The following is a 22,997-nucleotide window of genomic DNA, read 5'->3' as shown; positions in this document are numbered from 1 at the left end:
GAATTAGAGAGGTATAGCATAATGGAAAGGGCTGGATTTTAGAGGCAGAGAGACTTGGATTCCAATCATAGCTCTGCCCCTGTTTTGTATGATCTTTGCCAGGGGCAACTTCTTGGAGCCTCAGTCTCCCCAGCTATCAAATGGGGATAATGCTTGCCTCGTAGAGGTAAGTTGATGATTCAATGAGATAACACGCATAAAGGTCTGGTGCAGGGAGTGGTGTTAAGAGAATAATTTGCCCCATGCCTCCTAGGGACCAAAGTGCTCACTCTTATGACAGGTGGATTGAACACCTTGGACCTTTCAGAGCTTCTCTCCCAGGCTCATAGGTCCCCAGGAGAACCTCTGCTACCTGTGACTTCTTCATTCAGGAAGCAAAAGCCCCATTTCCCCTAGGGATGATCGTGTGTGACCTTTGGGTCCTGGATCTACATTGCTCAGAATTGGTATTCCTGTGTATGAAATAAAAACTTAAGGCTATTACTTGAATAATCCAAGTACAAAAAAAATGTATCTAAATATTTTATATAACATGTGACTTAAATATGTATTAATAACTAGGTATTAAATATTAAATGTTAAGTATTATAAGCATATGTTTGGTTATTTTGTACATACATCTGCAGCCCTATGGGTTCATATATTTCAGTTGTCTAAAATAAAACTTTGGGTGTGCCTGGGTGCCTTAGTCAGTTGAGTGTCTGACTCTTGATCTCAGCTCAGGTCTTGATCTTGAGGTTGTGAGTTCAAGCCTGGCATTGGGCTCCATACTGGGCGTGGAGTCTACAAAAAGCAAAAACATAATAAAATGAAACTTTGTTTTGGTTTTCACATTGAAGAATGGGGGAACCCTCTTGGAATAGAAGTTCAAGGTTGACACAGCTTGATTTGGGCTAGGGACCTTCTGAGTGAAGATGAGAATTTCTGGACAAAGATGTTGTGACCCAAGGCGCCTGGGTAGTGCAGTCAGTTAAGCATCCTACTCTTGGTTTCTGCATAGGTCATGATCTCAGGACCGTGAGATTGAGCACCGCATCGGGCTCCGTGCTCAGCATGGTGTCTACTTGAGACTCTCTCTCCTTTCTCTGTCTCTCCCGCTTGTACACTCTCTTTCACTCTCTCTCTCTCTCTCTAATAAATAAATCTTAAAAACAAAAACATATCTTGTGACCCAAAGAGAGCACATGTCTTCTGTGTCCGCTCTGCACCCCACGGCCTCCCTCGGACCTGCTTGCGGGATTGCTGAGGTTTTCCATTTCTGTTGTCTGCCACAGCATCCCTTCTTTAGATGGGATGAGTTTTTAGATGGAGACCTCCTCTAGGCCATAAGGCTGTCCCCTAACTTGCTGGCAAAGGTGAGAGAGGCAAGCTACTGGCTATCTGCCCCATCCAGTCTTGATCAGGGGAATATTTCTGAAGCTTGGGTGCAGGAGGCAGAGGAAGAGGGTTGGATAATTCACACTTCCCTACTATTCCTTATTTCCCTCATTTTAAGGATCTAGAAAATAAGGTTCAGAGGGAAGGGGTCACTTATCTAAGGTTACACAGATAGTGCCATCCCTGGGCCTGGAACCCACATTTCCCAATTCACAGCCTTTCCCAAGCACCACACCTCTGCTCTGGATCATACCTGATTCTTTTATCATCCTTTATCATTTTTTTCTCATCACACTGAAAACTTCCAGGTGACTTCTTACTACTGTTCAGTGGCTGTGAGTGCAAGGAATATGCATGGGATACCCAAACCCAAAGAAATTTAATTGTCCAATCTGCTAAAAATTATGCAACATCCTTTAGTGCCAATCGTGGATTATTTTTGTATGCAGACATATGAACAGATAGTTAAAATGCAATGTGATATTTGTCATACTAGAAGGATGTTCGGGGTGTGTTGGGACCCAGAAGAGGGAATAATTAACTCATCCTGAGGGAAATCAACTCTGCTTCTCCAAGGTAGAACATTTAAACAGGTTTGAAAGGATGAATAGGAGTTGAAAAGGAGGGGAGTGAGAGAGTACTTCAAGAGAGGGGACAGTACTTACACAAACAGAGGTTGGGTATTCAGAAGACAGCAGAGATATTTGCCCTGGCAAGGACACAGGGTGTGTGAGGCTGAAGGTGAGACTAAAGAGAGGTAAGGCCAGCTTAGAAGGAGATGTAAGGCTGAAGATGAGAGCTTTGTCATTTCAGGCCAGGAATAGTAGAGGATGTGCTATGAGGCCTTGTCTGATCTCCTCAGTTATTTCTCTTTTTTCATGATGCTAATGAGACTAATGTTTGGGCATCTGTTGCTATGGGCTTAGAAGCCTTGTGGAAATCATTTTCAACAATTAGAGAAGCATTTCTGACCTGGGGATAGATGAGAGGGTCTCTCCAGGATGAGTGAAGTGGAAGAGAGGGACAGTCCCCTGGATGGTGACACCTGTGAAGAGCATTCTTCTTCACCTCTGGCCACTGTGTTTGACAGGCAGGAAAATATTTAGGAGATTGCAGATCCATGGCTCTGTGAAGGCTGGGGGAGGGTTTCTTCAATGGGGGACTTGGCAGGGGGAGGGGAGAAAGAGTATTGAATTATTACTTTGCATGATGTTGTGGATTTTGATTTTTCTGAGATAGATCAGTTAGCTTTTGCTGCATTATAAGACACTCAAGACTTAGTAGTTTAAAAAATTGTATTTTATTGATGATTCTATAGGTCAGCAATTTGGACTGGGACTCTCTGGGTGGTTCTTCAGGGCTTGGCTAGGCTTGGCTGGGCTTGGCTAACCTTAGCTGTGCTCACCTCTGTGAGCTGTGTTCAGCTAGGGTGTTAGCTGGGGCTAACTGGTTTATGATGGCTTCTAGTGAGCCCCTGAGACAATGAGGCATTGATCTGCATGGCCTCTCATCTTCCAGCAATGTAACTTGGGGTTGTTCATGTGGTGATCTTAGAGTTCTGAGAGCAGAGCAGAATCCTACAAAGCCACTTGAGGTCTAGGCTTGGAACTTGTTCATTGTCACTTCTGCTGCACTCTGTTGGCCAGAGCAGGTCATGAAAACAGCCTAGCTTCCAAGGGTGGAGAATAGACTCCACCTTTTAATGGTTAGGATTGCAAGAGCATGGATGCAGGGGCAGAAGAACTTGTGGCCATGTTCTCACTCTACCTCTCAGACTCTCTGACTTCCATCAGCTGGGAGAGCTGATAATTGAGGTCATTGCCTTGCTGTGAATGAGCTTTGAGAAATCTTTTGAATTAAAAGTCAACATTCGTGGGGGATCAGGTGCTTTCTCAAGTATTATTTAATTGAAACCTCATGGCAACTCTTACTTTCCTTTCCTATTTTACACATGAAGAAACTGGAGGAGCATAGTGAGATTAAGAGACTTGCCCAACCAGGGTCACTGGGTGGTAAACCTGGTATTTAGACTGTAACTGGTCTGGCTGCAACTGCCATTGTATCATTTCGATGATATGAGGCTGAGAAGATTGTGTTGGTAGTGCTGCATTCACTGCCATAGCCACCACTTTGCAGGTGGCTCTTATGCTTGCACACAGGCAGCCTCATTTCCCTGCATCCAGTGGCCTTCCTGCTCTTGGGGTGGGCCTGAAGAGCACTAGAGTCTTCAGGGTGGCAGTCTCATGATGCTTATGTTGTTCAGGAACCTCCTAGGCTAAGGAAAGTATTGGAGACTGTTACATTTCTCTCGGGAAAGGGTAAGACAATGTGGTCATGTTCACATGTGAGACATGTACAGGGGATGCAACATGGATAGAAGGAGAAGGCCCAGAAAAAGCTGAGTCCCATGGGCAGACTGGTATTGGCGGTAGTAAGAGAAAAATACCTCCTAGATGAGCAGGCAGGGAGGTTTTGCTTTCTCTGGGGAGAGTTTGCTTGAAGCTCTAGCTTTGAGGTCTTTAAAATAGTTTTGCTGTGTGATAACCTTAGTTCTACTGAAACTGTGCACTGGGCTAAACTGACCCCCTGGAGCTTATCTGGTAGCAGGAACTGGGCTCTCAGAGCCTGGGAATGAGGAGTGGGAGCAGCAAGAAGGCACCCAGTTATCAGAACCATAACAGGGTTGGGCCTTTGATAGCATGGCTTGTGAGGAGGGCAGGAAGGTAGGACCAGACCAGATGTGAGTAGGTCTGTAGGGCTGGCTCCCACTGGGATAGTCCTGTCCAGAGTACCTAGATGAAAAGTGCAGGCCATGACATCAAACGTACTTCATTTTGACACAAGTGGTATTGACATGTACCTTGGTGTTGTGTATTAGGAAGTCTCATGTCTAGGCCTTTTGTATAGTCTGCCATGTTGCCCTAACTCTGTTTTTTTGTCCCCCTGCCAGAGCTCATCTCCTGTCCTGGGTGTAAGCGAGTATATCTTACCAGGGATGTAAATGAACATTTTTTTCTGCAGTGCTTTTCTACAGGGCGATCCAAGATGGCCAGGGTAAGTCAGGACAAAGAAACACCTGATCCTTTTCAGAGATCTGTGGGGCCCCTGTCCATAAGTTCACCTGTTCACCCGTCACTTCACCTGACTTTTTACTCCTTCATCACTTTGCCTAATCATCTATCCGCCCACCCACCCATCCACCCACCTATCCATCCAATGACCTACCCACCCATCCATTCATCCGTCCATCTGTCCACCTGTTCATCTACCCATCCATCCACCCATTCTTCTGTCCTTCTATCCAAAAAGTGTCAAAATATTTGAATTGGGGAAAGTAAAATGAAGGTATTTTTCTTATACCTCTTACTGGAAAATATCAGTACTTTTTTCTCCCCCTGAGTTGAAACGTATACACCAGTGTGAACTAAATGGGTTCATTGGTCTTGCTTGTATTTAGCAACTAATACCCTTTTCCTGAGTTTCTGAATCACTTTCTGACTAGCACCTCCCATTCCTCTCTTCTCTGGGGTACTCTGAGGGGTGCCACTGCATTTGATCCATTTGGCCAATGTATTTACCCGATCCTGTGTCTAATTCTTATTGAATGTCTGGCACATGCTGGGCCATCTGCTGGATGCTAGGGAGAGAGATACCCATGTTCTCTACTCTCAAGGAATTCATAGTTTAATTACTAAAACGTGTGTTTCCCCCCCCCGCCCCCACTGTGGGTTTGTCAGATGCCAGTAAGAAAACAATGCTGTCAGAATCCACATCATTTTGATGGCTTGTGATATTCAGGCACAGACAGACCAGCTTTTTCCAAATCTCCTTTTTTACTCATGTTTTTACATTAGCCCTGCAAGATTTTTGCTGACCGAGTGAATGAACGTTTGGACCAGGAGAGGGCTAGGTTTCCTTGGGCCCAGCAAGGAAGCACGGCTCTGAGGATTGGTCTGGACTTGTCCTTTCTTGGCTGTATATCCTCCCATATCTGTGGCTTCTCCCTTTCTGCAGGCATACTGACTTTTCGGCTTTTGCCCGTGCTCTCCCATTTCGCTCCCTACTTGTCATTCTACATCCAATCAGAAGTCACCTCCTTGTAAAATATTTCCTGGCATCTCCTTGGCTGAGCCCCTGGAAGTCCCCCTCTCCTTCCTTAGCACCTGGTGTGGCCTTTTATCACAGGATCACCCTCTGAATGTTGGCCACACTGTGAGGGCTGTATGGGCCTGGGGAACATGCCTTTGCCTACTCATTTGGGTGTCCTCATCTGTAGCATGGGACTTGGGGGAATAGTCCTTGAGGTCACTACTGTTTGTTTTATTTATTTATTTATTTATTTATTTATTTATTTATTTATTTAATATATTTTTATTGGAGTTCGATTTGCCAACATATAACATATATATGTTATATAACATATAACACCCAGTGCTACTGGGTGCCCCCATCAGTGCCTGTCACCCAGTCACTACTGTTTTAGTCACAAAGGACGCTTTCCTTTGCAAGCCACCATGTGTCACTCCCAGGTGGCTCCCCAGAATTGATGGCCCTACAGGGAACACCATATAGGATCTCCTATAGAGGCAGCTCCAAAGGAGGACATTATCAGTAACTCCAGACCTTTGTACTTTCAGAACTGCTCCGAGTGCAAGGAGAAGAGGGCAGCGCATATCCTGTGCACCTACTGCAACCGCTGGCTGTGCAGCTCATGCACAGAGGAGCACCGGCATGGCCCCGCCCCTGGGGGCCCACTCTTTCCGCGGGCCCACAAGGGACCACCAGGTACCTCTCCTGCCATCCTCACTAGCTCATGTGCACCAAAGTGGAGCTGGACCCTCAAAGTTCTGGAGAGTAGCTCTTTCTGACCTTGTTTCCCTACTGGGGGTGAGGGTTGGGGTGGTCTCAGAGCCTTTCCTGCAGGAAAAAACAGTTCATGCCAGGCTCTCCCTTATTGCGGGGCTTGAGGGGGGAGGCATGAGTGTGAGCCAGATGTGCAGGGAGGAGTAGTTGTGAATTATCATGAGAGCTAGCTGAGTTCCCTACCTTCACCTCTAATTAGAGTAATCATGCCTGGCTTCTAGTTACTTACTTGCCTAATTAAACAACCTAGATTAAGGCTCATCTCTGTGTCCATCCAGTGCCACTTCTTTTAAATGACAATCTTGATGACAGTCTTTGCCCCCAACTTGAACTATGGGAGGGGGTTAACCTTTGTCACACCCATAGGAACCAGAGTGAATGATCCATGTGATCTGGCCTGGAGCCCCCCTCCCCCTGCCAATAGCATCCTGGTTAATGAAGAGGTTTAGGTTGAATTTTAGAGGATTCAGCACTCTGTAGGAAATCCATGTGCTACAGCAGCAAGCACCCTCCTTAGCCTTGGGCAGGCAGTGTATGATTTCTGGACAGCTGGACAAATCTAGCCAGGCGAAGCTCGTGTTCTTCCTTATTCTCTTAAAGCCTCAGTGGTCCAGAGAAAGGACTCTTCTGTTTGTACCACCTTTCCTCCAAGCCCTGTGTCTCCCCTGTGTCCATTGAGGGCTGAGGGCTGCTCAGTGGAACTTAGCTGAGAGTCTTCCTGAGCAAGAGAAGTCCACCTTCTCTCTCTTCTCTGACAGGAGTGAGCAGTGGTTCTGGGGACTTCGCCTTGTACTGTCCTCTACACACACAGGAAGTGCTCAAGCTATTCTGCGAGACCTGTGATGTGCTCACGTGCCATAGCTGCCTCATGGTGGAACACAAAGAACACAGGTGGGGCTGGGTGACTGCTCACAGGGTGCTGAGGTGGGCTCTGGACCCCGCTTTGCTACCTCTGGGCTCCCAGTGTGTCAAAATCCTCTCTCTGCCCACGCCAGTCTGGGGCCTTGAGGCTGGAGATTTTCCTCTGCTCCCGCTGTGGGGCTTCTCTGGAGGTCTGAAGGGCCAAGACTCTGCACCTTTCCTATACATAATCCTATCTTCCTTGGGCCTGGCTGAGAAAATACACTGTGGGGGTTCTTGCTTGACTGGCTTGCTCAAAAGAAGACGGAGCCCTCCTCAGGTTATTCTCTGCTTCCTCCTTTAGGTGTAGACATCTTGAAGAAGTTTTGCAAAACCAGAGGATGCTTCTAGAAAGTGTGACTACACAGGTGGCTCATAAGAAATCTACTCTACAGACATCTGCAAAGCAAATTGAGGACAGGTAACACAGACTAGCCCCTTGCCAATGCTCAAGATGCTGTGTTTACTGACATCCTGGATCCTGATACCAGGCTATCAGATATAGTACTTATGAAAAACACTGGTTTTAAGCAGATGTAGGCATATGTCCTGGAACTTAGAAATCTTGTGGCCAGTGAAAGGATTTTGGGTCATCATTTGGTAGATGGAACCAAGCTAGGTCAGGATAATCAGTGTGAGTTTGGGCCTAAGCACATACCTTCTGAAGATGGCCACAACATAGCCAGAGGTAGGTGCTTGAGACCGGGGGCATAAAGCAGATCATGGGTTTATCATGAGGATGCAGTAAGTCAGTGGCAATCTGCCTTTTATACTACTGTCCCAGTGTCTTCCATATAAGTCTACAAATGATATGGGATCATTGATATTTAACGTGGGAAGAGAAATTAGTAGGTATTAAGAACTTATCACGTGGCAGGCACTGGGTTAGGCATCTATATGCATTATTTTGTTCAATTCTTATAGTTCTTTGAGTTGGCTTATCTCCATTGTACTGATGAGGAGACTGAGATTCAGAGAGGTTAAGTGACTTGTCTAAGATCACACAGCTGGTCAGTGACTCAGCTGGATTTGGAAGTTAGGTCTGTGTGACTTCAAAACCCATTTTTTAAAAACTTTACTGAGGTAGAATTTATATACCATAACCTTGCCCTTTTAAAATGTACAATTCAGTAATTTTCAGTATATTCATAGAGTTGTGTAAATCATTATTATTGTCTACTCTTAGAACATTTTTTCATTCCCTAAAGAAACCCAATACACATTAGTAGTCATTCCCCATTCTCCCCAGTATCCCCAGCCCTTGGCAACCACTAGTCCACTTTCTGTCTCTACCCATGCTCTTTTTATTGCCTGGCATTGTTTAGGGGATATCCACCTTTCTAAGAGAACAGATTACATGACTCACTCTCTGTGCTACTTCCAGTGCTGTGTAACTGGTGAGCTGCTAGGTTGCCCTGAGTATGGACCTGAGGTTTCCCTATAGAAAACCTGGCTAAGCTTTAGGCCCATTTAGATCAAGTGGGCTGGGTTGTCCAAAGGTTAGAGGGGTGGAGGAAGGTTCTCATTTTTTTTTTTGTTTTTGGTGCCTACTGGGCCCTGATATTCATAGACAGCCTCTAAGTTGTTGGCTGTTATATTTGCTGTGTCTAGGGCCTCATGGGCCTGGAGGGAGGGGTTCACCATGTTCTGTCCCCTTCTGTTTATAGGATTTTTGAGGTGAAGCATCAACACAGGAAGGTGGAAAACCAGATCAAGATGGCCAAGATGGTTCTGATGAATGAGCTGAACAAACAGGCCAACGGGCTCATAGAGGAGTTGGAGGTATATATGGACAAATGAATCACACGGATGGGTCAGTGTTCTCTCTAAGTAAAAAACCAGGCACATATCAAACTAGTCCTAGCATTCAGAGCTGCCTGAGCTGGAATTAAGATGTGTAGTTTCCTTAGCTTTCTACAATTCCCTGTATCCTAAAATGTCCAGTCTATTTTGGGGAGTATGGCTCCTTAAGGGCTAGAAAGTCAGTTCAAACTCCTATCAATGCTATATGGGTTTAATGCAATTGCCTTCCTGGACTGTGCAGGCTTATAGCCTTAGAAGAGAGGGTCATGAAACAAGTTATGCCTGAGAGATCTAGACATTTGTTTGTGTCCTCATTAATTTATCACCCATTCCCTGTTTGCACTATAAAATCCACCCACCTTCTCCCTCCCTCTCTGTGTCTCTGCCACCCATGGCAGCACTCTGTTGCACTGTCATCCTCTTGGGGGCTCAGTCTCCTCTGACCCCATAAGGGCTCACACTGATACATGGGCCACCAGACTCCCCAAACAGGTGGCATCAAGTCCAAGAACAGGAAGAGGGACTCTTCCTTCTCTGTCCATACTCAGGGTATTACTAATGAGAGAAAGCGGAAGCTGGAACAGCAGTTACAGAGCATCATGGTTCTCAACCGTCAGTTTGAGCATGTGCAGAACTTCATCAACTGGGCTGTCTGCAGCAAGACCAGTGTCCCTTTCCTGTTCAGCAAAGAGCTGGTAAGAGCTCCAACTCATCAATCACTGCTTTGGGGTTAGTAAGTGAAAAGTATCTTCTACCAAACCCCACGTGCCAAGGACAGGTGCTGAAAGGGTCTTGCTTTCCTCTGGGCAAGTCAGGTGGGAAATTCTGTAGTTCTGTGTTAGGTCATGGATTCATACATGAGCCTGGACATTAGCAGTGTTCTAGACATTCCAGAGACAGTTGTTTGGTTTTAAATGGGGTTGGAGGGAAGGAGTATGATGTTGAGGTATTGGGTTTGTGAGGATGGTGAAGACTAGGAGAAGGAGCAAGAATTTTGAAATAAGTTAGTGGGGTTTATATTGTGATATGTTGAATCTAAGGTGCCAGGGCATCGCAAAGGAGATGTCTAAAATTTCTATCGATTGATAGGTCTGGAAGTCAGAAGGAAAGTCAGGGTTGGAGATAGAGAGGGGGAGTCACTGAGATATTGGTGGTATCACCTAGGAAGAGTTTGTGGAAGGAATAGAAGACATCTGAGACTGAGGGAAATACTATAATTCTCAGCATAGACAGAGGAAGAAGAATGAAGGAGGGTGAGAAGCACAGTCCAAGATGGATTGCAGGAAAAGTAGGAGGGGGTGGTACACAGAAATTAGCAGTTTCAAATATCAAGTGATCAATTTTATCATTGCTATCTAGGTGAAAGAGGGTGAGCAGTGAAGAGAATTATTGAGATATGGGAATCAGGAGGTCCCTGGTGATATTTTGAAAGAAATTCCAGCAAAATGGGAGGGTGAAAATCTAGAATGAGGGGAGGAGGGGAGGAAGTAGAAACAGAAGTGAAAAGAAGGGAAATGAGGTAGCTTGAGAAGAAAACAGAATTGGGAGATTGATTTTAAGTATGGAAGACATTTGCACAAGTTTATTTGGGAGAAGAGGTTGATGATAGAGATATGTGGTGGAGTGAGCATACTGAGAAGGCATAGAGATGTAGGATGGAGAGTGAACCAGCTGACCCTACACATAAAAGGTACTTCCTCTGAGGAGGGAGGACAGGAAGGTCTCCATATGATGTTTGGAGGTAGGCAGGGTACCAGTTTGCAGCAGTTTGTCTTTTGTATCCCTTTTCTTCACTGAAGTAGGAGGTGATAAGAGAGCTAGGCACTAGGTACATGGAATTGAGAAGAGAAGTGAGGACTTTAGTCGTCAAGGACAGTGGAAGAGGAGGAAGCCAGGGAGAAAAGAAGTGATAAGAAAAAGAATGGCGGGGTGCCCCCAAGGTTAGTGATCACTGAAGCAACCCCAGATAAAATAGCTTCGGGATGGCTGGATTGACTTTAGGCTACCGGACCACGGTGAGACAGAGGGGCTTAGGCCCTAGTGATACTGTTACAGCTCATCAGGCCCCAGGGGGCTTGGGGAGTTCTGTGAGACTGGAGAGTGCACTCAGAAAGAGCAAGAGCTAGTTGGAGCTGGGGGCAGTCATTGCAGACGAAGGTCTCTAGATGAAGCAAAGGTCTGAGTATGGTGCCTGAACTGGAAAGGGAGATGAAGGTGATTGACACTAAGGAGATGCAGGAAGGAGAGGCCAAGATGGTGACCAGGACATTGGTAAACTAGGCTGATGGCAGGGTGAGTTGGATGCTTGCCAAAGTCCTAGATACAAGGGAGAGTTCATGATAGGAGATGGATGCAAGTGATGAGGGAGGAAGAGGGTGGTGGATGACAAGGGCAGTTTTACATGTGGGCAGAAGGATGGAAGTGGGGAGTTCTGAGAATGTCTGCCACCATAGGCTTTTACATTGAGGTTTTGGTAGAATGAATGGAACTCCTGAGAGGGCTGCCAGGTGATACCCTGAGAATTATAGACCATTCAAAGCTCCCAAAAGATAAGGGTCTAAACCCGGCTAAGAGGAAGGGGATCACCTGGTGGGGGGAGGGGCAAGAGCAGGGGAAAGGATGTGAAGCTACCAAGGTGCAAAGAAATGAGCATATGAGGGACCTGAGGCTAAAGACTCTGAGCCCTTCAACCTGCCTGAAGAGTGAGGGAGAGGGAGTTGTCATTCAGGTGCAAGATGCCCAAAGAAATGACCTTTGGTGCTGTTATCAGATTGTGTTTCAGATGCAGCGATTGCTGGAGGCAAACTGCAACACAGATCCGGGCTCCCCCTGGAGTATCAGATTCACCTGGGAGCCTAACTTCTGGACCAAGCAGCTGGCTTCCCTTGGTGAGCCAGAGCCCACCCTGTGGGCTTTTACATAATTGCGAAAAATGAATAGAGCATGTCTGCTTAGCTCACTGGGTGGGTCAGCATATGCCCAAGAGAAAGCACCCCCTGAGACTCCCAGTAGTCATGGAGTCATTCAGCAGACCTGTGTGTGTGTGTGTGGGTGTGTGCATGCATGTGTGGGGGGCGGGGGTTCGGAAGGAGGGGACAACTTAAATAGCAATGGCAACACAGGACTTTTGTAACAGGACCAGTTGAAATCTGAGCTTTCCATTCTGCATGAATGCCCTGTTACCTTGGTTTCATTGCTGGAGAGGAAACAAGATAGAGGCCCTGCTCTCCAGAATGCTGGATGGCAGTGCAGGTGAATCTGTGTCTCTGTGGTCCTACAAGGGTATTCGTGTGTGTAGGCACAAAATGGATATCAGCATTGGGGTGTGGAGTGGGGAGGGAGGCAGAGGGGCAGTGTCAACACATCTTCCCTGCCCGAAGCTGAGATGCAAGCACATAATTCCTGAGCTGCAGTGATTTCCTGGTGTTCAGTCTTCAGGTGGAGTGTAGACAACTTGTGGCTGTGCCTGTGTTGATGGCCCCATGTAGGTTTGTTAAGCTAATGACCAACTGCTGCCTTGGTCTGGGTTGTTAAGGTCTAGGAAAGCTTTTTGAACTTGACAGAGTGAAGAATAACATTTAGGTTGAGGTTTTGCTCCCCTTTTCCCTTTAATTTAATTCAATAGACTTTTGGTGGGCCCCTGCTGGGGGTCAGCACCCCATGCTGGCCACTGAGGGACTTAGGTGAACAGAACACACCTCTGGCTCTCGAGCTGCTGAGTCTTTCCCTCAGTAAGCCTCATCAAAACAAGCAGCTGAAGAAGCTGTGAGACTGAGCTAGGGATAGATATTGTCTACTCATAGGCCAGGGTCTAGAGACCTCAGGACAGTGCTAGTATTGTCCCTGACCTGATGTTGGAGCTCCCTTACTCCTTACATCCTCCTGGCCCAAAACACAACGCCTCACACCTATATTTGGAGACTTGGTCATTTATCCCAGGGCCGTCTCTCTTTCCTTTGTGACACTCCAGCATGCTACCTCCCCACACCTAATGTTGATTTTTTTTTTTTGTCTGAGTCTGTGTTTGAAAGCAGTGGGTACTATTTAAAGGAGCCTATGATTTCTCTAGTGGGATACAAACAGTGAGGACTAAGCATCTGGAGAAAGCTGAGCTAATTTCTCAAATGTCTTTGGTCCCCAAAGGTCCATGCGGGTTCTATTGCTGGTTCAGCGTTCTAGACTGAATCTTGGAGATCAGGGGTGGGATTTCCCAGTCAGGAGTTGAATTGCTAATCGTAACACACCTGGTAAAGGTTTATTGCATGGTGTCCTTTGGTCCCAGGAGCAGGAAGTGGGGAACAGCTGCAGATACCTTTGGAAAACACTCTCTCTTCTGAATTTTCAGGCTGTATAACTACTGAAGGTGGACAGCTGTCCCGGGCAGATACTCCTGCTTATGGAGGCTTACAGGGACCATCATCCTTTTATCAAAGCCACCAGTCCCCAGTGGCTCAGCAAGAGACTCTTAGCCACCCCTCACATAAGTTCCAGTCTCCAGCACTGTGTTCTTCATCTGTATGCTGCTCCCACTGCTCCCCAGCCTCGCCTTCCCTCAAAGGCCAGGTCCCCCCACCCAGCATACACTCAGCCCACAGCTTTAGGCAGCCCTCAGAGATGGCACCCCAACAGCTAGGCTCTCTGCAGTGCTCTACTCTGCTGCCCAGGGAGAAGGAGCTGCCTTGCAATCCTCAGCCACCAAAACTGATGCAGCCCTGGCTGGAAACCCAGCCCCCCGTGGAGCAGGAGAACACATCCCAGCGGCTGGGGCAACAGCCAACTTCCCAGCCAGTATGCATTGTGCCCCCACAGGATGTTCAGCAAGGAGCTCATGCCCAACCCACCTTACAGACACCCTCTATCCAAGTCCAGTTTGGCCACCACCAGAAGCTGAAGCTCAGCCACTTTCAGCAGCAGCCACAGCAGCAACTGCCACCTCCGCCACCTCTGCCACCCCCACCCCAGCAGCAGCCACTGCCACCTCTACCTCCATCCCAGCATCCAGCTTCTAGTCAGCATGGGAGCCCTCCTGGGCCTGCCTGTTCCCAGAACATGGATATAATGCACCACAAATTTGAGCTGGAGGAGATGCAGAAGGACCTGGAGCTTCTTCTTCAGGCTCAACAGCCCAGCCTACAGCTGAATCAGACCAAATCTCCTCAGCATCTTCAGCAAACCATTGTGGGACAGATCAACTACATTGTGAGGCAGCCAGCACCCGTCCAGTCCCAGAGCCAAGAGGATGCTGCACAGGTGAGCCTCGCGGTGGCTCAGGGCATATGTTCTGCCTGTCCTGGGACCACTCAGCAAACAAAGCTACTCCCCACCCTCCCCCAGCCACAAGGGAGGCACAGGAGGGTGGCCTTGAACTCAGAACTCACATTCAAGTTCTTCTGGGCTCCACTGCCCATCTCAAGAAAGCTCCAGAAATCACAGTACTTTGTCCCAACAGGGATCTGGGCTCCATACTCTCCAGAATGGCCTGGCTTAGCCATGTCCTTCTAGATGACACTAGGGACCTTGTCCATCAATAGAACCACTGCCAGGACAGAAGGGAGGCTGCCTGTTATCTGTGTAACCTCCCACTTCCCTTGCTGAGAACTTATGAATCTTAGATGGGAGGGGAGAGCTTAAGGAGTGGAGCAAAGGTATACATTAGATGCTAGTGGGTAGCATCTTTATAACACCACACAGCTATAGACTTAAATTTTGCTTCAAACCTCCTAAGCTAGGTATGTTTTATATATACTATATCATTTATCCTATCAATAGTATTAGATAGGCTATGTCATCTGTTATTTATAGGCACAGATTTGGGGGTCTGGGAGGGCAGGCACTTTGCCTAGAGATCATAAAATATTGAGTGACAGAACCAAGACTTCGATCTGGGTCTGCTGACTGTAATTCCACAGGAGAGGCCTTGTTTTCTCCCTGGAGGGGTGGTGAGTGCTGCTCCTCTCTTCTCTCAGCTAAGAGCCAATTGAGGAGGTACAGATTGTACCTCTGGGATCTTTGCTGCATTCCATGTCTTCATCTGTAACTCGTGCCTTTCTTTTTGTTCCAGAGTTTCTCGTCCTAGCCCCTTCTCCCTATCCTTTCTCACCTTTCCCCCCAGTGGTGTCTCCTTTAAATCTGTAATCACATTTATATCTTCAAAGCACCTCTATGGACTTTAACTTTATTATAAAATATAAGGCCTCACATTTATGCTTTAGCACTGACAGTGTCAGATCATGCTTCAAATGTCTCCCTCTGAGGCTCAGTTCCTTTGAGGAGATAGCAAATCATCCTGATGATGGCAGAGAAAGGTCTAGGGTTCATTGAGTCCCACAGGCAAAATGTATGTCAGAAGTGTTAGATTGCTAGGGTGAATATGACAGCCCAGAATTCTTGGTTTCGATTTTATCCTAAGACTGTCATACTAGGATGTAGTTTCCTGAAGAATTTAGATGAGAGTATCTTCCTTTCTGAAAAATTTTCTAGCAGTTCACAATGTGTATGGAGTTGGTGACAATGGGCAATGAAGGATGGGCATCCGTCTTTGCTGCTGCTACTGCTTTTTGCCATAAAACCCACCCAAGTTCTTATTTTCTCCTTCAGGCTTCGGATGAGCACCCCACATCTGAAGGTCCAAAGCCGCCTCTCCCACTTGACAAGAATACTGCTGCTAACTTGCCCCAGGCGTCTGGGGAGGAAACCCCTCCTGGTGTCCCCCCACCAGACGGCACCATCCCGCACTCCTCTCCAAGTGTGGTGAGAAAGGTACTAATGGAGCCTGCTTTCCATGGCCATGTGGGACCCACTGCCAGCCAAGACCCCAGGGAACCGGATGAGGATGACTGGTGGGGGGGCGGAGTGTCCCTGTTCCATCCCTGGATATTACACAGCCCTGACTCATGTCTTTTATCCTAATGAGTCAGCAACCTAGGTCCTGCTTCATGCCCATTCCCACTCCCACATGCACACTGAAAATGGGACCGATTGGCCTTCATTTAGAATGGAAGGGGAAAGTAGAAGGGAAAGAAAGCCAATTTATTACACACTTGCACTGCACCTAGTATGGTGCATGGGGTGTTGCGGTTCTGTGAGGTGGCTGTCCCTACTTTCTAGCCAAGGAAACTGAGGGTCCAGGGCCCTATAGCTAGTGGATGAAAGGGCTGAGGGTTATTTCAAATGAAATTTGTCAGAATCCAAAGACCAACTGTTTTTTCTCTGCAACAAAAATGGGGAAAATATTTTATGTGACTGCACAATCCAAAGGTGATTGGTTTTAGAATTTGAATCAGTGGGGTTTGTTGGGTGAACAGCCTGTAGGAATGTCCCACAGGTACATTCTACCACAGAGGTAGAATGTACAGCTACCACAGAGGTAGCTGTGTGGCTAAGGATACTGAGAGCTCTTGAAGAGAAGCTACTGGAGCCTTTCCTGTCCACCAATGCACCTGCTTGCTAGAAATATTAATTTACTTGGTAACAGCTCAGAATGCCACAATTCCTCGGCTGTGCTCCCATTATCCCTGCCCTTCACCCTTATCTCTGTCATCCTCCTAGCTGGAACCTCACTTATGTGTTGTGCCCTTTCTGTATCCCTTGGCCCTGTCCCACTGTCCTGTTGCCTTCTCTGGCTTGGTACCCTCAGGCTGTTGGGCGCCTCCTATCAGCCCTGTACTTGAAGCTGTGTCAGCTGTTTGATGCCCCCTCCCCCCCCGCCCCCCCCGGCCTGCACACTCAGCCCTGCACATGGCTCTGGCTCTGCATCCCTGGTTCTGCAGCTCTTTTGTATATCTGCCCCTCACCATGCTTCCCCCAGCACCATTGCCACATATCTTAGATCAATCTATCCCAGTGATACTTGAGAAGAGACTTCAGAAAAGTAGGGATGACAAAAATGAAATGGTAACTTGGAAATCCCTGGTGGCTCTTGAAGTCTGGCTAGGCCTCTGGTATTAGTGGATTTTGGTCTGTGCTGGGCCCATCCGGCCCTGTTGAAAGCCATTTGGTCTGAGGCCCTGGAGATGCTATAAGTAGGCCTGTTGTGGCTTTCAGGGGGTTTAACTTTTTATACTTAGGCTACTTACTTATTCAGTAAGTAACCATCCAGTTATTTACTCAATGTTCAAAAAATATATATTCATCTCCTAGTGTGTGCCATGTGTTTTGCTAGGTGTCAGGCACATATCAGCGAATAAGAGTGTGACATTAGAGCCTATGGTCTAGTGGGAGAGACAGTTAAATAAGCAATGACAACAGATGTGATAAAGTGCTGGGATAGTCACTGGGGTGCAGAGAAGGAGCAGGTAACCTAGAAGAACCCCTCACAGAGGACTCCCCAGGGGACCTGATTTTAAGCAGAGATTTGAAGTAGTTAGGCTAGTGAAGAGGGATGATGAAGAGGGCTAGAACAAATAATCAAAGGGAATGGCTAGTAAGAGGGTCCAAAGTGAGAGAAAGCCTGGGGCCCTTAGAGGGGTTTCAGATAACTTGACATGCTAGGAACGTGAGGTGTACTAGGGAATGGAGCCAGAGTGCTTGGAAGGCCTTGTAAATGATGTTCCAGAGTTTAGCATTTGGTCTTGGGGGTTGTGAGGAGCAAATGAAGGATTTCTAGCAGAGAGGGACACGGTTTGAATTCAATTTTAGAAAGGTCACTTCAGCTGTAGGAAGGGAGACCAAAATAGTACAGATGAGAATCAGGAGTGGTTGAATGGAATCAGTAACACTGGGTTTAAGGAGGAAGCATGGACTTCAAGAGATCAGATCACAGGAGTTTTTGGACTTGGAGTCTGATTGGTAATGGAAAGAGATGGAGAGAAGGTCCTTTGGCTTGACACCCAGGTCTGTCTTGCCCACTGGGTTGCCATTCATAGAGATGGGAGCGTGGGAAGAAGGGCCTATTTGGGGGGAGGAAAAAGTTAAATTTGAATTGTTGGTGGTCTCCTGTGGAAGCTACATAAGAAGGTGACCAGAAAGCAGCTAGCTCTAGATGTCAGTAGTTCAGAAGGCACCATGGGGATTGCCAGTGCTCAAGTGGTAGTAAGAAGCGCTACAGAAAATGCCGCTGCTTGTTTCACAGGTCTTGATTCTGTTCCTACACACATTACAAAGGAAAGGAGGTGATCCATGTGCAGGCATCAAGTCTGTGCTGCCTGTGCAGGTGGCCCACAGGGCTCTCTAAGCATCAGGGGCATGCTGCCCTACTGTGTGGCTATGGGTTGGCAGTGGGGCTAGTGAAGGTCCTAGGAACTCTTATCTTCTCATTTTGAGCTGGCCCTGGCCCTTACTAACCTGGGCTAATGCAGAAGTTCAGAGGGGCAGGTGGCCTGGCCTTTCCCTAATGTTTTATAGGCTTATTCCTGGTTTGGACTCCCCTAATAAGGAACCTCAGTGTTGCCATCCTGGCTCAGAGGATCCTTTGGGTCTTCTTGACTAAGAGAGGTACTGATTATACACAAAGCTACTGAAATAAGAAACAGGGCTTTCTCAATGCCTTGAAGCTGGGATTGGGCATGATGAGGGTCTGAAGATTGAGGACACTGAACAACGTTTTGAGCAATTTATCATTGAATGATAACACTTTGTGTAGTATTTTTCTACCTGTTTCTATAGGTTTTTACATGGATTATTCCATTTTATCTCTGTTTATCCTAGAAGTACTATGAGGAGGCCACTTTCATATTCCCCTTTGAAAGATGTGGAAACTGAGACACAGAGAGGTTAAGTGACCACCTAAGAGCTATACAGCAGAGCATTGGCAAAGTTAGGACCAGAGCACGGGTTCTTGACCCTGCTCATGTTCAGGGGCTAGGTTATATCGCCTCTCCTTGTGCTCTGCAGTGGGAGAAGCAAGACTCCATCTGGCCTTTCACTTGCTGGATTTTTCTCTTTACAATCATTGGAGTAGCCTGAGGCCCTGCCGGGGAGAGGGCTTAGAACCCAGCCTCTTCTGGTTATCTCTATCTGGTAAAGATATTTTAGCCTCCAGCCCGCTCCTAAGCCTGTGACGGCCTACTGAGTACCGGGGAAGTCAGAGGTCTGCGTGAAGGCCATGGACCAGAGGAAGCTGTGGCATCAGGTGCTTCTCTGCATTCCACAGGGACTCACTCACACTCTGATCTGCAACTGACCTTACATCGCCATGAAGAGAACTTTGGTGATAGCACAGCTAACTGAACTGAAAGTGAGATAGGAAAGTTTTTGGACGGGCATGAGCTCTGCAGTCTCAGAAGCAGCTTCCCCTACTACCTTCCCTGCATCCAGCAGGGTGTTTTGGAATGAATTTTTGACATCTGTCTGTCCCTCACAGTTGCCTAATCTTGGTTTAGCCACTCTGAAGAGAGACCACGGTTGCAGCACTACAACAGAATGTCTTACATCCTAAGTGAAACTGGAAAACAGTTTGATGGCTTCATTTTGTACTTCTGAACAAGTCAACTGATGAAAAACACACACACTCTCTTCCTCAAGACTCTTGTGGAGGCGAGGCTGTAGGCACCACAGAGAGCCTGTCGAAGCCCTAATTTAACTGCAAGGGGGACCTCTTTTCTGCTCACATGTCCACATCCTCCACAGAGCACCGAGAGACCACCAGGATGCTTATAGCTTCAGAGGAGTCTGAGATATATTTTTAGTAAATGATGTCTAAGCATAGGCATTCCTGTGGTCCACATTAGTGAGAATGACGCAGAAGAGGAAGAGATAATGACTCACATGAAAGAGCATTTACATCATTATCCAAGCCCTTTGATGCCTGAGCTTGTAATTTGATTCTTACAACTCAGATTTACATTAACCTGTGGAGGAGGAAATTAAAGCCCAGAGATGGGAAGTATCTTGCTTAAACTCCTACCCTAAATCTTAGCTTAAGTAAGGAAATACTGGGCATCCTGCCTTCATAGTCTCCAGATCCACAGCTGTGGGCCAGATCGTGACTCTCGACTCCAGCAATGATTATGTCCTCATAGCCTGGCCTCAACAGCAGAATTTGCTCAGAATCTTCCCAGGGCCTTGAGAGGCTTTCTTAGGTCAGCAATGACAGAGCTGTACAGAGATCTGCTCTGTCCTCAGGAACCAAGCCAAGTATTCCCCAGGTCTGGCTCCCTGAATTTTACATCATCTAGGAAGGCTCTTTCCTCTGTTCTGGCCTGATTTCACTCAGACCAGATCCAGGATCTTTGTCTAAGTCTCCTGGTCCATGAGAAAATAGGACTCCTGGGCCTTAAATTTCCTTACACTGCCCTGGCCAAAATAACTCTGGCCTAAGTTTCCTGAGTCTCCAAGGCTTGGGTTTTCAGGGTTCCACTCATTCTGGCTTTTACTTCAAAGTTACTGGAATCCACTTATTCCTTTCTTCTTCCTTCCATCTCAGACTCTGGGATCCTCTTTGCTTTTTCTGTCTTTCCTGAATCATCAGGGCACTGGGCACTCTTTAGTTCTCTCTTCACTACCCATGAAAGTTTTCCCATTTGACTCTGGTCAGTTAGCATATATTACCATGGTTACATGCACATGGTTAATTTGTACAAGAACTTTTCATCAAGGTGGGGGAGCATTTGCTGTTGTCAATAAGAGCAGTGAGTTTGCTATTTAAGATCAACGTGGGAACACACTTGCTAGGAAAGCTATCACTTCCTTGGGTATCTGATTCAGTTGTTTGAAGATCTACTACTGTTCAACCAGTCTACCTGATGTGCAGTTATCAAAACACTCAAATCTGTTTACCTCAATCTTTGTCTCCTTATCTGCTTCCTTCAACCAGAGTGGAGGCCTTCAATGTGTTTCCAGGACACATTTTTGAAGTCATTGCTCCCTTGTTCTCTGTACATTTATAAGGGTGGTCAGTCTTTGACAATTCTAACAATGGGGCAAAATCCTAAAAGCAGAAGTAAGCAGCTGAAGCCTTGGAGCAGTGGCAAGAACAGATGTCATAAACCCTACACACTCTGTTCAGCATGAGATCACAAGTCCACACTCAGGTGTCTAGCCAGAGGTCTTGACTACAAGCTTAGTTGTATGGTTTCCTTTGGAAATTTGGGTTGCTGTACCTTAGAGCAGTAAGCAGAGTAGAAGCAAGGAATCAGGACTTCTGTAATGGCAGCTGTTAACAAGGGAGAAGACAGGAAACATCACCTGGAAAAGTGCCACATTGCAAGGTCATCCAGTGAAAGGACAGGCTAAGCTACGGTCCACTCCAGCGATAGAGGTCCATCCAAGTTCCTTTATGTTACTAGAGAATGGTCTCAGGCTCCATATACTCTGTTTATTATGACGAGGTGGTATGTGAAGTGTTCTAGAAGTACTCCCATTCAAAATAATATTTTAAAGTCAATTGCCTTTTGTTACTGAAAGAGGTATGTTTCAGATATTTGGAAAATTAATTTCTGTGGAACACCACCATATTTGTGCTACTTTATCCCCAGAAATATTATCTGGCTGTAAGAACCTGAAATTTATATTAAACTCAGGGCATGTGCATTAAGTGTCTGTTTATTGACTTCTCTATCATGTCTTACTAGAGCACTAGCCTTTTAGCTAATGGCACAAAATCAAGACCAGCCAGCAGATTTTTAAGGCTGGGCCCAGATTTCTAGTCTTGGGCCTATATAAGCTTGGGAAATCTGTGTCATCACTCTGTGTCTCAGTTTCCTTTTCTGCTGGATGCAAGTGCTTTCTCAGAATTTTGACAACACTGTCATTACTGTAATAATCATTGCAGTAATGTAAGCACATCAAACTCTAGTATAAGATCTGAATGGCAAGGATGACGAGGGGGGTGGCAGGTAGAAGAGCTTAGGTCAAATAGAAGACAGGTATGTGGGTGAAGAATTGCATAGATGACTAGTAGAAGAGGCTGAAGGTCAGACAGTTCAGAGAGGTTACAGGTCAGGCAAGTTGTGGAGGCAGGTGGTTCAGACAGACAGATTCTATACGTCCCAGGTGAGGTGATTCAGACAGGTCACAGATCAGGCAGGTGGTGGAGATAAAGGGAGAAAAACAAGAAGAGGAAAGAGAGATAGGAACGTACAATATGGGGGAAGGAGAGAAAATTAGGAGCAAGTGAGGAGACACTAGGTAAGAGAGGTAGGAGGCTCGGCATCTCCCCTCTTACCCCAGAAATGGCCTGAGCTGATTATCAGAGTTAATGCTTTTGGAATTTTTTACTTCTCTTCCCCCCTGAACTAGAAAATAGTTTATTTTCACTTGCAAACCACAAAATACATATTTTTCCCTCATGAAATCTGTAGGTTTTGTATGCAAAGAAGGCAAAGTATCTGTTATATAGCTGACAGCTTGCCCTACACTGACCTTACAGCTGGACATATCATTTTGCCTTCTCTAATTTGACCCCTGAGCAATACTGGGTGCTAGAGAGGGCAGTCAGCATCATCTCCACGGACAGATGAGCTCCTCCTTTGTGTGTGGCACCAGATGTCAAGCACTGTCATACTCCCAAGCCTACCATGCTCTCAAGAAGCTCTGTCCTTCCTTCCAGGCCCCAGTGACCCAGCCTCCTTTCCTAGCTGGGAAATTTGGCCCTTCTTCCTACTCACCTTGTAGCACCGGCAGCAGGGTAGGATGTAGGTTCTCAATCCTCTGTTTCTTCCAACACAAGAAATAGTTCCTTCTCTTTTAATATTTTGTACCTCTTCACTCCAAAGAGCCAAATGAAGTATCAAAAATACTAACACACAGTGTACGTATGTTCCCAAAATGCCATTGTGTTTGTATAACCTGTAGAAGAGGGATGGGGCTGGCTTCCTCATTGCACTTTCTCTGAGATCATACCCAGAATTCTCCCATGAACATTTCTCAGGTTCTTTTTACCACTTCCAGAGCTCCCCCCCCGCCCAACTCCCTGATGGCTTTGGTCACCTTGACATTGGCTATGGATGTAGACATGAAGGAGACTAGTGTAGTCTGCAGTATCATAGGATATGTTATTGGTCCTGTACTATGTGCTGGGTATTATAGGAGCAGGTTCAGCAAGTCCAGATCAAAGTAAACTGATAGAATTTCCATAATTCTCCTGTGGCTCAGTCTGCATGCCCTCCTCAGTTGTT

The 22,997-nt window shown here is 46.6% G+C and overlaps 1 protein-coding gene across 1 annotated transcript in view; it reads left to right on the top strand.

Moving 5' to 3' along the window:
• The window catches only part of TRIM66 (tripartite motif containing 66), a 57,208-nt gene that overhangs the window by 17,731 nt on the left and 16,480 nt on the right, over positions 1-22,997 (top strand). The window contains 9 exon segments of the mRNA XM_025459400.3: positions 4,328-4,431; positions 6,015-6,162; positions 6,999-7,131; positions 7,445-7,561; positions 8,808-8,922; positions 9,492-9,638; positions 11,714-11,831; positions 13,289-14,193; positions 15,541-15,702. Of these exon segments, the coding sequence (XP_025315185.3) occupies positions 4,328-4,431; positions 6,015-6,162; positions 6,999-7,131; positions 7,445-7,561; positions 8,808-8,922; positions 9,492-9,638; positions 11,714-11,831; positions 13,289-14,193; positions 15,541-15,702 (1,949 nt within the window).

This window comes from Canis lupus, chromosome 21 (genome assembly GCF_003254725.2).
Source record: "Canis lupus dingo isolate Sandy chromosome 21, ASM325472v2, whole genome shotgun sequence".
Lineage (NCBI taxonomy): Eukaryota > Metazoa > Chordata > Mammalia > Carnivora > Canidae > Canis > Canis lupus.
This window is presented reverse-complemented; position numbering and strand designations above follow the sequence as displayed.